We start from the raw sequence: 16,127 nt of genomic DNA on the forward strand, positions 1-16,127 counted from the left end.
AGCAGGTATCAGTATATGGATTTGAAAAATGAAAGAGGTTATTTTTGCATAAATATGCAAGCTTTAAAACCAGGTTCATAAAATAATCATTGTTAATTGTAGGTTTAAAATTATTGCTTTTTTTTTTTTACAGTAATTTAAACAAATGAATGTTTTAAGAATAAACCAATGATATTCATTAGTAGTAATTCAGTGCAAACAATGAATAAATGTTGAATTAAATGAAATGTGGGAATATTTCTGAGACAATAGAACAATCCAGGAAAAAGCTTGATAAAGAGCCAGATTGCAGGAATTTAGACTTGACATTGAAGCCCTGGTCCTGTTAAAGTCAAAGAATTAATTTTTTTGAGTTAGCATATGAATATTGTGTAGAGTTTTGAGAAATATGAGATTTACAATGATCTAGGAGAATTCTTCTTTATGATTCAGGCCCATGGGAACTTCATGGGATGCATTTTTTTTTATCTCTCTCTCCCTTTAATTTTCTCTTCATGCTTGTGTCAAGAATATCTGTTCGGTTCCCCCCCCCCCTTTCCAAGAAAAAACAGTTGTAAAATTTGACAAACGTGTGGGCTTGTTTTGTTCTCTTTTAGTTATTTATTTTTTATACTTGAAAAACCTACGCACCCGTAAAACAAAGAATTAAACTACTATGGCCTCACGGACAATATCTATTGAACAAATTAAAAGAATTCAAATTATAAAACAAATAGAAATAGTTTAAATAAATTTCTTCCCAGGTCAAGAGGAAATTGATAAAAATATTAAAGCAAGCCTCCGTTGTAAAAGCTTCAGTTCTTAAAAATCTCCCTGTTGAATTGTCACGTTTTTCAAACTTTCAGTCTTTTTCGTCATTAAATTGCCGTAACGAGAAATCGATACTGGCTTGCAACTATTGTCCCCCCCCCCCCCCCCAAAAAAAAAATGACTGCAATGCAAAGATAAATTTGAAACTTTTGGAATTAGATACCATCGCCAGTAATTTATCTCTCAACAATTATTACATTCAGTGATGACATAATCCGGCCTAGACATATAGTCTATGTAACCGACAAATCGCAAATATTCGATCGTTGACACATGTTCCCTTGTTTGATATAAATTTGCTACCAAAATATTTGCATGATAGTCCCGACAAGATCTAAATGTTCTGATATTCTTGAAGAAATTTTATTGATCAATAAAGCGTCAGGATTACTGAAAAGTATACCTTTTATTGTTTGTAGATATAAATTTTAACTATTTTATTCGGAAGGTGAAATGTCCGGAATACCAATGCTCCACTGTAATCTTATCTATCACATAGAATTAATATTGGATGTGAATTCTTAAACTTTTAACTAAAAAAGTGAAATTAAAAGCAATTGGAAGTATTTTAATTTGACATTTTTTTTGGATTTTTTTTTTTAAGTTTCCATCTCATTAATAAAATAACATAGTGTCAAAAATTCTTTCCGGCATAAATTACTCAATCCTGTTCTTGAAAATAGAAAAAAAAGTCTCTTCCATAAAGAAAATGAATTTAAAAAATCTAGATCTCAAACAAGATACAAAAACTTTTGTTTGAGTGAAATTTGAGAGAAAAAGAAAGTTCTTATGTGTGTGTTTGAATCAGCTGGTTAGAATTAAGCATATGTCTCTGTAATCACGCATTTCCTTCCCAGCATGATGGGACTTCAGATTTGTTTGTTTCCACCGTGGCTGTTAAATTATGAAAACAAAACACAATTCTGATTTCAGTGGTCTCAGATTCAAGTGGAATTTTTGTCCAAGTTAAAGAGAGTTGTAACATAACAGCGTATACGTAGATACATAGTCATTTCACATGTTTATTTCAATAGGGGTATTTCTATGCAAATAAATAATTCAACTGAATATATAGATGAACATAATAAATTATGAATGGCACAATGATATATGTACATGTTTTTTTTTCTGCTATCAGTGTTCAGAATGATACTATCATCAACCTTTTTTTTTTTTTTTTTTTTACAGAGATCTGCATATTGGTGGTCCTCCTCATGTTATCTTTCATTTATCTGAAAAAATAAGAAAATAGAAAAGGTAAATTAAAATTTTGAAAGATATTGTACAATAAATTTGATATATTTATTTATCACTAGACCTTCTATTAAAGGAATTTTTATCACGTCTCAATTATATATATATATATATATATATATATATATATATATATATATATATATATATATATATATATATATATATATATATATATATATATATATATATATATATATATATATATATATATATATATAACAAAGTTTACATGCTGTTAAAATCACCCATTTAAATTTCTTTGCTAGAAAATAAATATTTTCGATGTTTCAGCGATTCAAAATTTATAAATTTCTCATTTGAAACTGCAACGAGGTAATATATGAAAGTCTATGTAAATACATGACCTCTTGCAGGAAAAATTCACTCCATTATTTACAGTTGTATGTATACGTACTCCAAATATTGTAAACATTGCTTTAAAAAAATCTTATAAAACCTCGTTTTAGTTTAAAATATATAAAGTGGGGTTTAATAGTAATTAGAATTCTGTTATATTGTGATGGATGTCCCATTTGGACCACTTTCCATTCATAAAAGAAAAAGCTGAACGAAAAACAGCATTTTGAATACTGAAATCTACGTTAAGTACATGTAATTATTTGAAATGAAATCAGGGAAAAAAGTGAGTACTTGTACATGTAATTTTGAAAGATTTAAGCGATTTTTTTCTGCAACAATTCAACATCATTCAATGAAATCAAAATCAATAAGCTTAATGCAGTTTTTTTAAAATGTATTTTCAGTATTTGTTCAAAGCTTTGTTGAAATCACATCCTGTAAGATAATAGCTTTTTTGAAATAATTTCAAAGATATATCTATGTTAAGAAGAGATTTATGATAATTTTATAGCCCCCCCCCCCCCAGCATAAATTCTAATAAAATTGTATTTAGGAATTTACATATATCTAGCATGGCACTGTTATTAATCTCTTGTCCGTTTGATTTTATATTTTTCAATCTTATATGCTAACCATTAAACTTAATGAACAACCTAAAATAATCTTAAGAAACCCCGTATTAATATATATATATATATTATTTGAATAAATTCAAAATCTAATTAAAAAAAATTACTTTTTTATTTATTCATTTAAATTTATTTATTCTAATTTCTTTCTTTCTTACTTAATTGATCAATTAATTAATTTATTTATTTTACGTCCGTCAGTGAACGTGGAATGTAACCCTCTGTTAAAGTATATTTGTGTGTTTGTCTAAACTAAACACCAAATACTTCCAAAGGATTTCAAAGAACTTTCGGGAAAAGGTAAGCCTTGAGTCCAGAATAAAGTCTGGAAAGTAACCGATACATAATTTTCTTTAATTTGATTTGATGTTAGCAACGTTCGACATCTTCTCTGAAATTATTTTATCTGTGTGTTTCCTTAATCATTTAATGTCAAATACCTTGTATACCCTAACAGTTTATACCAAAGCAATATTCTACACAACACACGCCAGTACTAGAACACTGAATAGGTTTATTTTCATTGTCCATGTCTCAAGCAAAAGAAACATACGACAAAAATTTACCGAATGTAACTCACAACCGTGTAGGTTTCATATTTATAGAGATTATCCACAAAAACAGATGCAAAATAAACAGTTGGCCAATATGGATAAACAAAACCCTGCACGCGCTTACCCGCGCCTCTCTTGATTGACGACGAGGGATCTCCCGGGACCGCGAAAGGAATCTCTTAGCTTATTGTTATATCGGTGGGTGAAGATCACGTACGATCATGTACGATCAGATAGGTCACTAATTACTAAACACACGGCAAACTAGCTCTTCTACATGAAACAGGAGACTATATGGTAATTTTAAAGTATCTAATTCCTTTTTTAATGCATTATACAGTTACTGAGATTGAATTAGATCATATTGTGGGAGGGACGGATAAAAACAATATTACAAGATATATGGGAGAAATACTTAATTGTAAAGAAATTTTCTTAAAAACGAAATGATAGTATGCCTCCATCAGAATCTTTTTCAATTACATTCTAAAAATGATTATACAATAAAACATATATATCAATTTCAAAGATTCTGTAAAATCTTGAAATATTTTTTAAAGAATATTGTTGTCACATAAATGTGGATCCAAATAACTATATATCATTCTTGTTTATTTCATACATGTAAGGCACGCCGGGCAATATATTCACATACTTTTTTTTCCAAATCCCGATTGTAATAAATAAATTTGACGTTAGTTTGAAGTTTTGGTAATAGAGGACATCTCTTGTTATTTTATGTTATTTTAAACCTAACTAAAAGAATGTATAGACTATAGTGTTACCACACCGAAATCCTGAAAAAAAATAATGATAATAATAAAAAAAATAATAATAATTTTAAAAAAGAGAGAAAAAAGAAAAGATATATATCCCAGAGAGTATAACGATAATAATAAACTAAATAAATGTAAAATTTTAATCTAAAAATCTAAATACAGATATTGCATGCTGAAAAAAATCGTGACGGATTTTTGAACAAATTTACTAGTGTTTAAGGTCAAGATCTAGTGAATGAAAGGTGCCCACAGATTTCTCAAATTTGAGATACAACTTCTTTTAATGATCCTTTACGAATATAGCTTGGTAAAATAAGGTGTATCCGGACATAATTTGGGGTAAACTCATCGGAAAAACATATTATAAACTGCCCATTTTCAATGAAAAATGATGAAAGTCTGGTATAAATATTGGAGTTTTTTCCATCTCAGACAAAGGAAATGTATCAATATTGCCTACAGTCTCTCAGAAAACGGTTTTTCATATCTTCTTGATCTGTACTTTAAAATGATATTAAACGAAATAAGAGTTTCGGAGTTATATTTGACATGGTTTCAAATTAAATTCCACGAAAGTGCTTTATTTTCTACATAATTCTATTGAAGCCGTAAAGTACGGGAAAAATTAAGTTTAAATCAATTATGACGTCATAATGAATCTAGCACCAAGAAGAAAGTCTAAACTCATTTACTAGATCTTGACCTTAAGGTTATATTTTTTTGAAAAATATTCTACGGATAAACTCTGGAATAATTCTTCAGAATTTTAATGAATTGTATAAAAAAGTAATTTTTATTGTCCGAATATAATAAAAGTAGTAAAAGTATTTTTTTTCTTGCTTTCTGATTTTTATTTTGCATAAACCTCTGAAATATTAAACGTATTTTTTTTTCTCTTTTTCACAAAACAGAAATTAAAGGACAAACACTGTTCGTCATTTTCACCATTTTCATTCGAACATAACTATAAGCATTTAATATATGAATTTACGTCTGTATACTAGTACATAACACGGAGCTGCTGAAAAATATTGTAATATATATTTAGCGTTGGCACATTGTCGCCCTTCCATTTATTTATTAAATACATTAAAAACTATATGTTGATTATGAAAATAACTACTTTTGGACAGTGTGTCCAATTTTGAAATTAATAAACATAAATTCAGTACCTGTCGCTCCAATACGTGTAATGCATATGATTCAGTGTGTCGCTCTGCTGTCTGTAGGCAAAGGGAAATCCTGTCCCTGGGGTGGGGACTGCTGGGTAGTCATTCAGCTGTGTGTATGTGGGGGCATGTGGTGGGGATATCTGCATGGCCTGCTGCATGGCATTGTAGCTACACTGTGTGATGGAGGCGCCCGGGGGAGGTACCCGTCCCTGCGTACAAGAACTGTAATTGTTGATTTGATTCATGGCACTCGCCATTCCTTGTGAAGAATTATGAGCCAAAGCTTGAGCCCAGCTCGGGTATTGGGAATACTGCGAGTAAGGCGGGGGCGAGAAATAGGGTTTGGTTAGAGAAAATTGATTGTATGGTCCACAGTGAGTTTCTGGGGCAAAAAAGGGCTTTGGAAGTGATAGAGCGGCACGGTACGGGCGCCTCATTCTGCGACGTCGGCGATAATTTCCCTTCTCAAACATGTCTTCAAAAGCTGGATCCAGTGTCCAGAAATTTCCCTTTCTCTCCCCACCACCCTCTCGAGGAACTTTCACAAAACATTCATTTAAGCTCAAGTTGTGACGAATACTGTTCTGCCAGCCTTTTTTGTTTTTCTCGTAATATGGAAATTTGCTGATGATAAATTGGTAAATTCCACTAAGTGTAAGGCGTTTCTCGGTCGATTCTTTTATGGCCATGGCAATCAAAGCCACATACGAAAAAGGGGGCTTTTGATCAGGGTCGGTGAATTTGTTTTCATCTTCAGTTTTTATTTTTCCATTAGAAGGCTTCGAGTTTTCCTCAAGCTTCTCCGATTTGATTTTCTTAGTCTCCACGAAAACTTTCTCTTCAGTTTCTTCATTTTTACTTTCTTTGTTGTTCGAAGTGTTCTCAAGTCTTGCTGCAATTCCAAATGAAACCTTTGATCCAAATTTACAATTCGATGAAAATTCGCTTGGCAAAAAGGAATGTTTTAATATTTTGTTTTCAAAAGAATTTTCACTAAATCCCGTATCCAGAAATTTTGGCGGTGGTCGCATCAACCGCATTTTAAAGTCATATAAGCCATCATCAGATGCTGAATTTGTGAAATTTTCATTTCTAGTTTCCGACATTTTGAGAATCATAAATACCTTTTGACTAATGAAGCATATGTTTTGTTATAAGATAATATAATGCAAATTTCGACATCTTCCTGTCCATCTTTGATCACGTGATAAGAGGAGGGCGCTGTTAGGGCGGGGTTCGAGTTGTCAGTATCTCATTTGGATAAGAGCACATGCGTCTCAAGTGACAGAAGAGCGCTCAGTGTTGGAGTACTGACCCTGCAGTGGAATTGGCATGCAGGTGTCATGGTAATTGAATTATAGTAGTTTTGGGAGATCTGTGTAAAAACTTTAATATCAGTTGGCGTTCATTGATTCAATTATTTCGAACAGAAATCTTTTTATCACATATATACGCATCAATATCATAAGTTGTGCCGAAAATGGAGAGGTCGTGCATTGCTATTTATCTTTTATTTAATTTTTTTACGTATGTATCACTCTTCTATTTAGGTAATTTCGGTAATGGGGGATTAAAAATATATGGAAAAAAATAAGAAAGCATCATATGCAAATATATCACGTTTGCTTCTTTCATAAAAAAAAACGAAAAAAATATATGCACCAAAATATTTACATTCATAAAAATTAATAAATAGCTAAATATATCAATCACAATAAAATACAATTTATTTTCAATACTGTACCGTTCGGTTTTCGCTGCTACTACAATGTAACAGTAAATCCGATGGAAAGCCTCACCAGTGGGTAAAACAGTGAACATGCAGTATAAACGTTTATGATTTTTAACAAATACACATGCACAATGTTGGTTTAATCCATACATAGAGAACATACAAAGTATTTTTATTTTATGAAAAGTGAAAGTAATTTTGATTTAGACTCAACTGAGACTGGTGTGCATGTGTGCGTTTTTGTGTGTGTAAGCGTTTTCAAGTTAAGTCAATAAATTTACATCAAGTTATATTTTACATGAAATGTGTTGATCGGGAGGACCTTAGGTACAGTGTCATATGAATTCATATACCTATGAATTTGCAAATGAATAATTGACTTGGAAGTGGTAATTCTATTTTGCATAGATTAATTCACAGGAGTCTCCATACCTCCTTTCAATTTCTGTCCATAGTTTGAGCATAAACAAACGAAATATGCGAGTTATTTTTTTTTAGATTTAATTTCGTACTAGTGTTTAGTTTTTTAATGAATATATCAATATAATTGATTTGTACACGGACTCCGTTGATTAATTCTAAAGAGCAAAGCTTGAGTGGCATAAGTCCCTCCCCTTTCCCCAAAGGAACACATATGTACAGAACTGATTTTTGACATTCAGAATTCAGCAATACATGTATCTTATGTAATACATCATTATATTCCATTCTCGGTCTCGTCCAGGAGAGGAAAAATAAGTATAGTTGTATTCACTTGCTTAGAAAAAAAATCAGGGAATTATTTATATACATCGTTACGTTTCTTTTGCGTATCAGTATGTATCTGGAAATTGTTTAACCATGCTTTTATGTATAAACCTTTTCAAAGAATTATGGGAATGCATTACAATACATTGACGGGGATTTTCTTATCACGTTATAATTAGGACATTTATAAAAGCATATCTCGCAATATTTTCTCTAGGAATACCTGTAAGTATATGTATACATGTATATTTTTTATAATAAAAATGAAATTCTATCGTTATACTTGTCATTATAATAATGAACATTCTATCGTTATACTTGTCATTATAATATGAACATTCTATCGTTATACTTGTCATTATAATATGACCTAATTTTACTACAAGTATATCCAAACGATATATTATAAAATGAAACTAAAGTACAACACACATGACCAAAGAGGTTTTTGCTTAGTACGTCTGTCAATATTAAAATTGTTCTAATCGCGTGATAGGAATAGAAAAATAGATAAACATGGATTTTTGGCACTATCGTAATAGAAATTTAGGTCATTCTAGTGTCATGCAGTTTGAAATAAAGTTATACACCTATACTACTTATGACAAAGGAAAATAATTTTAAAGGGTCCAATAAGCCTATGGGTTACCTGTTTGCTGAATAATTCCGATGTAAAAGAATAGGATTTCCCCCATATGAAGCCTTCCCCCAGAAATCTGTACTCTAGGTAGGGTTTCCTCCTTGGGGAAATCTCATAATAGAGCCACATTTCCCCCTCTTTTCTTCCAAAATAGAATCCCCCTATCATAAACATGTACATGTAACATACGGAGCCATAAAATGAATCCTAAAATATATTTCAGATCATGGAGTCTCAAACCTAAAATTTGGTCGCCCGCGTGGCGCAGTAGTTAGAGCGTCTGCTCTAGATAGAGTCGCGAAGTAAGGAGTTGATCCTTACGTCGCAGGTTCGAATCCCACTGTGGGAAGTGGAGACCGGTCCTTCGGATGAGACCGTATAAACCGAGGTCCCGTGTCGCAAGAGGTGCCGGCACGAAAAAGATCCCTCACTGCTCAATGGCCGCAAGTGCCGAGTGTAGAACAAAATTTGCAGCTCTCCACCGGCAAGTGGTGGCGTCTCCATATGAGTGAAAAATTCTCGAGAGGGACGTTAAACAACATACAATCAATCTCATATTTATTCAGTTGTCAGACTCGGTGTCACAACACTTCTGCGGCACAGTGGTACTTTTTTCATTGTTTGCCCCCTACCGCCCTAGTGCTTCAAATATGGGTCGACATCAAGAAAAAAAATCTTTTTATAAAAGTGTGTGAGAAAACTATAAACTTTGCATTATTGATCGGTTCCAGATACCCTCTTGTGAAGTCGGGTAGCTCTTCAAGTCGGGAAGAGCAAACAAAAAACATTAGCACACGCAGACAAACGAAGAGTTTCGCTTAGCAGTTAGGACAAAAATGTGCTCTTGGATAATAATATGGATGGATCTAGAGAAAATCACGCTCTGTTATATTACCTATAACAAAGTAGGATCCCCCCCCCCGAAATTGAATCAGGCGTGAGATTTCCTATTCCCTTGGGAAAAATCATATTCCTGTGTCTTTTTTTCTCTGGGGGAAATCCTACTCTAAAGCCTATATTTCAGGGGTGTTGGGAGTTCTTCTCTAAAGCCAGTTTAGAGGATATTGGGAGGATATTTCACGAAAAGTGGAAATCTTACTTTAATTTACAAGACCAGTATTTACCGACATATCTACTTCTACCAATATCCACAGCTATCATAAAAATGCAATTGTCTTGCAAAGCAACATCCTTAATTCCCCACCAAAGTAAATGTACATTATGCTTGGTGATAGGACACACAGGAAGAAGTTGAAATGTCATGTTACAAGGATACAGGTACAGAACACTTCCACAATCTACATATAATTTTTTACTTAAAAACGGCTTTCCTTTTTATTGAATTTAAATTCTTGCAATGTACAAATATAAAATCCTAATTCTCATTTATACATGCACATGCCTCCAATAGTGATTTAATTATTGCAGGTTTGAAGCAAAAAATTATGTAAATTCCAGACATGGTCAAGTTAATGAATTAAAAAAACAAACAAACTTTCCTATAAGGATTCTTCTTTTAAGGAAGCTCTAAACACTACTGATAGAAGAACTTCTAATACCATGACAGTTTTATGCAGTTAGAGTGATCTGCCCTTAGTTGTAATAGAAAAAAAAATAAACAGGAATCTACAGTGAAAAACACATTCATAATAAATGAAAGAAAAATCATTAGTGTTTAAAGTTTCCTTAAAAGTAGATTCAAATAGCCAAGACCATCAGATTTTTAAACCTAAATATTTTACTTGCTTATTATTTTTTAAACTCTTCGTTTTGTACCCTCTGACCTACATGTACATCAATGTTAGTGTGAAGCAAGACCTTAATTTGGCAAGAAGAAAGGAAGTTTGACATAAAAAGCAAGCATTTTTACACATTAAATATACAGAATTCAATATTATTTTATTCTATTCATGTTTTACTTTTGCTAGTAGTAAAAAAAAACAACAACTTATGTACAATATTTCAAAGCCTAATATAGGTAACATATAAAAAAGATCTTTAGTACATTGTACTAATCTAGATAAGTCCTCTTTGCTGACAGTTTATTTTCTACTACACTACTGTCTATACTTTGACTCCTTTGTCTGAAATTCTGTAAAGGTGTCAGTTCCACAGCATACTCTATATCCTGTAGAAAAAAAAAATTAGATCAATACCTGATTTACTCTTATTTCAATTAAAACATAACTCTTTAAGAAACAAAATGATTCTTCAATGATACAATCTGGAGAAAACCTTTAAAAATATGAATTCATATTAGGGCAGAGTAAGTACATGTAGAAAAGCTGGAAATAATCTGATTTTCTTACAAAACAGAACAGATGCCTTTACAACAGTTACCTTTGCTGGTTGCCAGAGAGTCTCTAGTATCCACAATAGGAACATGTTGAGAACTGCAGCTATAACAAACAGCTTTCCTGACAATGGACCACATTTGTAGAAGCTTCAATAGAAAAAGAAATATTCTAATAAAAACAATTTATTTAAGAAATAAGGTATCATTTTTAAACATCTGTTGGGATATAAATATGGGTTGGCGGCGTGATCAAATTCCATAAAGCCCGAAGTTTTGACTGTTCAATAGATGTCTTCTTCTTACCATTCTTTATGTTGTAAATATGAAGACAGTACATTAACAATTAACCAATTATCACATAAATCTTGACCTTTGATAAAGTAATTTCCAAAATTTATGTTTTTTCCTTATTGCATTCTCCTCCTTTTAAGTCAATACGAAGTCTGTACAGTGCAAAATGTCAAAGTTTAATATTGCATCACAATGTTAAGACTTGATCTTTGACAAAGTTACCACAATTTTATATGCTTTTTCCTCTAAAAATTCTCCACCTCTGTAGAATATATACAGTCTTTAGGCTTAAAAGTATAGGAGCAGTTGCATCAAATAAATAGGTAATGATCAAAACAAAAATTTTGACTTGACCTTTAGCTAATGACCCCAAAATATAAAGGTGTCCTCCACAGGGACCGAATTCACAGGAAATGTTTTTCGACCCCTAGTATTAAAGATACTACAGCTTCATGCGTCCTCCGGGGCACGGAGAGGATAAGTAAGTAATTAAGTAAAGATACTATGGGTAAAAAAATTTTGAGCAAGTTTGTTGCCTGTAATTACTTCAATGGGTTTCAAAATTTTAAGAGACAAAGAATGATACTGTAGATGTACTTTTTCTATGTGGGATTAATTTAAACTATCTATGTGGTCACAAACTTTCCGCAGAAATTTGTCACAGCATACATAAAGTGCATTCAAGTCATACAATGGCAATTCAAGAAATCCGCGTAATTTTCTATCCACAGATCAAACATGAATTGTGATTTTGTGGAATTATGACCCTGTGGCAAAAAGAATGTTTACAGGGGATGTTGATGTAACTAAATGTTCCCAGATCTGGACCTACTTTTAAACTCAGAAAACCTGTCCGAATTGATATAAGAATTTCAGTATATTAACACCTAATAAGTCTGTCTCCTGAATCGTAAGGAACTTCCTCCACGACCTGCTTGTACACAACCTCTGTCCGCTTGGCAACGTTCCTCCAGGTGTATATCTTTTTAATCCTCTCATGAGCATCAAATGGTGGGACAAACTTTCCCTTTCTTCTGTCCTCAATTGCTTTGTGCAATGTCTGCACAAAATCTTAAAAAAAAAATAAATCAGAATTAAACTGCACAACTTATACTATTGCTACTACAACTAGAAGTATGTCCATATTGCCGACTCGGCGTTAAACAATAATAATCAATCAATCAATCCATAGGACATGAATGCCCCAACCAAAGTACATTTGTACTGCAAAATGAGAAATGTACCTTACTTCTTTGGTCTGAGCTTATAGTAAAATGTACTGAAGAAAGAGCAATTTTCATTTTCTTTTTATGTACAGAACTTATACCTTTATGGTTCAGTTATTGTCTTTTGTAGCGTGGTATGTCAACTAGTGCTAATTCATCCTATCTATCTAACACCTAACAAAGTAATCGACTTATATATGATCTTTTAAGCAGGTATGGTTGAAATGCTCTCAGAAAATTATGACACAGTTGAAATTGCTCTCAGCAATTTGTATCAGACTAACAAGTTTGTTGAAATCAATTGAACGTTTTAATCAAAGAAACTGCAAAATTATAGAATCAGATGTCTAGGTCATAGGAAGCGGTGGATGAAATTATAGAGAATATAATACATGTACTACATCTTGTTAATGCTCATGCTAATCACACACCTTTGACACTCGGCTCTGCAAAATATATAAGATCAGGGGGCAGAACTTCTGGTGCACCGCCAACCCTAGTACTGACTACTGACAACCTAGACAATGAGACACATAAATAGCAGAGTTATACATATCTGAGAAACTCTATAATCACATGGAATTAATAAAGATTATTTAAGGAAGCTCTAAACACTAATCAAAAATGCTTTTTGGACTTTGAGAAAAATATATCATATAAAGGTGCACATATTCAGTGTTTCTAGTTCATTTTCAACATAGGATACCTGCCCCATTTCTGCAGGAAAAATGTTCAAAGACAATGAACTATCTGTGAACAGAAATCGTTGTTGTTTACTTACATCGGAAAAATTAATGGAAACAATGTATTTAATTACTTAATCTTAGTCTAACATAACATTAAGAATACTTTAATTCATAACAATTTGTGTCATTAACTGTAGATTCCCATTTATTCTATTTTTCTTCTAAGGGCAGATCACTCTAACTCAATAAAACTACCCTACAAATAGTACTCTTCAGTGTGCAGTGTTTAGAGCTTCCTTAAAAAGTTAATTTGAAGAATCCCCAGCTTAAGGATAGAAAAATATTTAAGATATTATTCCGAAACAATTTGACAATTAAGCAATAAACAAGTTTTTGACCTTTGTCTTTGACCCTTTCACCTCAAAATCAATATAGATATCAGTGGATGTGTAAACTTGTCAACAAAAATTTCCACTCTGAAAATTCCGTGTATATATTTGAGACTCAGGTATTTTGAAAATAAAATGGAAATTACAATTTCTGATTATGTAAAACCAGGAACACCTGGTCTACATTATTATACATACAAATTTTATCTTCCTCAGTGTTCACAGTCCAATATTACATAACAAATTGACAGATCATCCAAAACTAAGCAGTTCATATGCTGTCAAATTCTGACAGATTTTAAATGTCAAAAATACATTGTGCTGCAATTAGTGAGCAATATTTGATTATTTTGACTGGTAATCAATTGTTAGTCTGATTTTGTTTGACATACTGACCCACAACAGGCAGCTTCCACTATGGCGATGCAGAACGCCTCCGTGAGGGATGTGTTGATTAATATGTCTCCCTGTACAAGCACCTGAACAGTAAAAAAATCTGGTAAAACCACCTATGCCATACCTACCATGTATGTACATATCCAACTGTTTTGGTTAAGCAATTCTTAGCCATATCAATGCAAAATGAGCTGAATGTCAAATCATTTAAACATCAGGAAATGTCATACAGAAGTGCTAGGTTACAGAACTCTTTTGAAAAGGAAAAGTTTGTGTAAAAGACCAATGGAAAAATGCAGCTGCTTAATGCAGAATAGGATGGGTGTACAGACAGCAGGACAAAAACTGGAAAAAAAACAACACTGTGCTATAGAAAAAAGAGGCCCATGGGCCACATTGCTCACTTGAGCACTTTGGTTGGCTGTGAAAAAAACAGAAATTTAAATCTACGTTATCTGAGGATGCTTCTATACTAATAGGCTTTGCTGTTGTTGAGAAGAATATTTTCCCTCTATATTTCTATTACTTTCATTATCTATTGTGGCCCAGCCCTACCCCTGGGTGTCATGATTTGAATAAACTTAAATCTACACTACCCGATGATGCTTCTGTATTAATATGACTAATTATGGCATTGCTGTTCTTGAGATTTTTAATGATATTTCCTATATATTCCCATGTTTAACTTTGATCCCTATGTTGTGGCCCCTCCCTACTCCAAGGAGTAAGAATTTGAACAAACTTGAATGTATACCACCTGAGGATAATTCCATGTCAATATGTTTAATCATGGCTTTGCAGTTCTTGAGAAGATTTTAAAAGATATTTCCTATATATTCCCATATATAACTTAGTTCCCCTGTTGTGGCCCCTTCCTACCCCCAGGGGTCATGATTTGAACAAACTTTAATCTACACTACTTGAGGATGCTTCCAGGATGCTTCCATCAATCATGGTTTTGTCATTCTTGAGAAGAAAATTTTTCAAGATTTTTACCATGTATTCCTATGTAAACTTTGATCCCCCATTGCCCCCCCCCCCCCCCCCCCCCGACCATGATTTGAAGAAGCTTGAATTTACACTATCTAAGGATGTTTCCATGAAAGTTTTTTTTTCGTTTTTGGTCCAGTGGTTCTTGAGAAGATTTTTAAAGGATGACATTAATTTTTCACTAATTCATAATTATCTCCCCTTGGAAGAAGGTGTGGCCCTTTATTTGAACAAATTTGAATCTTCTTAACCCAAGGATACTATGTGGCAAGTTTGGTTGAAATTAGCCCAGTGGTTCTAGAGAAGAATTCAAAAATGTGAAAAATTTACAGACACAAAATGTGCTCAGAAAAGCTCGCTTGATCCTTCAGGCTCAGGTAAGCTAAAAATCAAATTTTACATGTAAATCTTAAAGGAGGAGAGACCCTCTGCTAGTGAGAGATAACTCTATATACTTCATCTTCAATAAGGATTGACCTCAAAGTTCGTCTTGTATGATATGCTATCAATTGGCTTGAATTTCAAATTTTTTCTCAAACTATTTTAAAAATTGTCATAACAACAGAAAAATAATCTATTAAAATAAACCATAGGTTCTTCTCCCTGAAATAGTTGCATTCATTTCAAGAAATTGAATACTTGTATCCCACACATCTATTTAAATTTTCATATTATTTAACATTATTATATAATATTCAAATTATTTAATTTTATTGTCCTAAATCACAATTATCAAACCATCAAAATATTTATTGGTTCTTGCATTTAAAATTTTAAGTAAGCAAAATTTTGAACATGGAATCCGTGAAAAAGGTTTTCAAAAACATGGCATTTTTTCCTTTATTGGTTTTAAAAGCAATAAAAATCAACTCTTAGGCTTCAAAAAAGATATTACCATTACATTTCTCCCACACCCTATTTAATCACTATAATTTTATTGAGCAATAACATTCCTGTGCTACAGGTATGTTCCTTCCACTGAGATTCGCTATTCATTGACATATTCACAAGTATGCCAGATAAGAATGCCCAAAACTTTTCACAACAATCTGCAATTTTCATAACACATGATTCATGATGGACTTGTTATTTGACTTTCTATTATGACATTTTTGACAGTATTGTGGAACAAACTGACTAAACTTCTATTTAAGTGAACCATATGCTACATAA

At 32.4% G+C, this 16,127-nt stretch overlaps 3 protein-coding genes across 3 annotated transcripts in view; 1 reads left to right on the forward strand and 2 right to left on the reverse strand.

Moving 5' to 3' along the window:
- Positions 1 to 16,127, forward strand: part of LOC133172458 (RE1-silencing transcription factor-like) — a 48,849-nt gene that overhangs the window by 17,679 nt on the left and 15,043 nt on the right. The gene's annotated exons all lie outside the window — the stretch shown is intronic.
- On the reverse strand, positions 1,769 to 6,729 carry LOC133205749 (forkhead box protein L2-like). Its single transcript, XM_061341618.1, has 2 exons — positions 5,562 to 6,729; positions 1,769 to 2,042 (listed from the first exon to the last, which is right to left on the reverse strand). The coding sequence occupies exons 1-2, from the start codon at positions 6,677 to 6,679 to the stop codon at positions 2,039 to 2,041; spliced, it is 1,122 nt and encodes a 373-aa protein (XP_061197602.1). The 5' UTR covers positions 6,680 to 6,729; the 3' UTR covers positions 1,769 to 2,038.
- The window catches only part of LOC133205934 (phosphatidylinositol N-acetylglucosaminyltransferase subunit A-like), a 14,983-nt gene continuing 8,857 nt past the window's right edge, over positions 10,002 to 16,127 (reverse strand). The window contains exons 8-12 of the mRNA XM_061341829.1: positions 13,965 to 14,047; positions 12,925 to 13,010; positions 12,155 to 12,338; positions 11,021 to 11,123; positions 10,002 to 10,808 (exon numbers count right to left, since the gene is read on the reverse strand). Of these exons, the coding sequence (XP_061197813.1) occupies positions 10,692 to 10,808; positions 11,021 to 11,123; positions 12,155 to 12,338; positions 12,925 to 13,010; positions 13,965 to 14,047 (573 nt within the window). The 3' untranslated portion in view covers positions 10,002 to 10,691. The remainder of the gene's footprint in view (positions 10,809 to 11,020; positions 11,124 to 12,154; positions 12,339 to 12,924; positions 13,011 to 13,964; positions 14,048 to 16,127) is intronic.

The sequence above is a fragment of the Saccostrea echinata genome, unplaced genomic scaffold, assembly GCF_033153115.1.
Source record: "Saccostrea echinata isolate AGI-Se365-2 ecotype Australia unplaced genomic scaffold, CSIRO_AGI_Sech_v1 ptg000054l, whole genome shotgun sequence".
Lineage (NCBI taxonomy): Eukaryota > Metazoa > Mollusca > Bivalvia > Ostreida > Ostreidae > Saccostrea > Saccostrea echinata.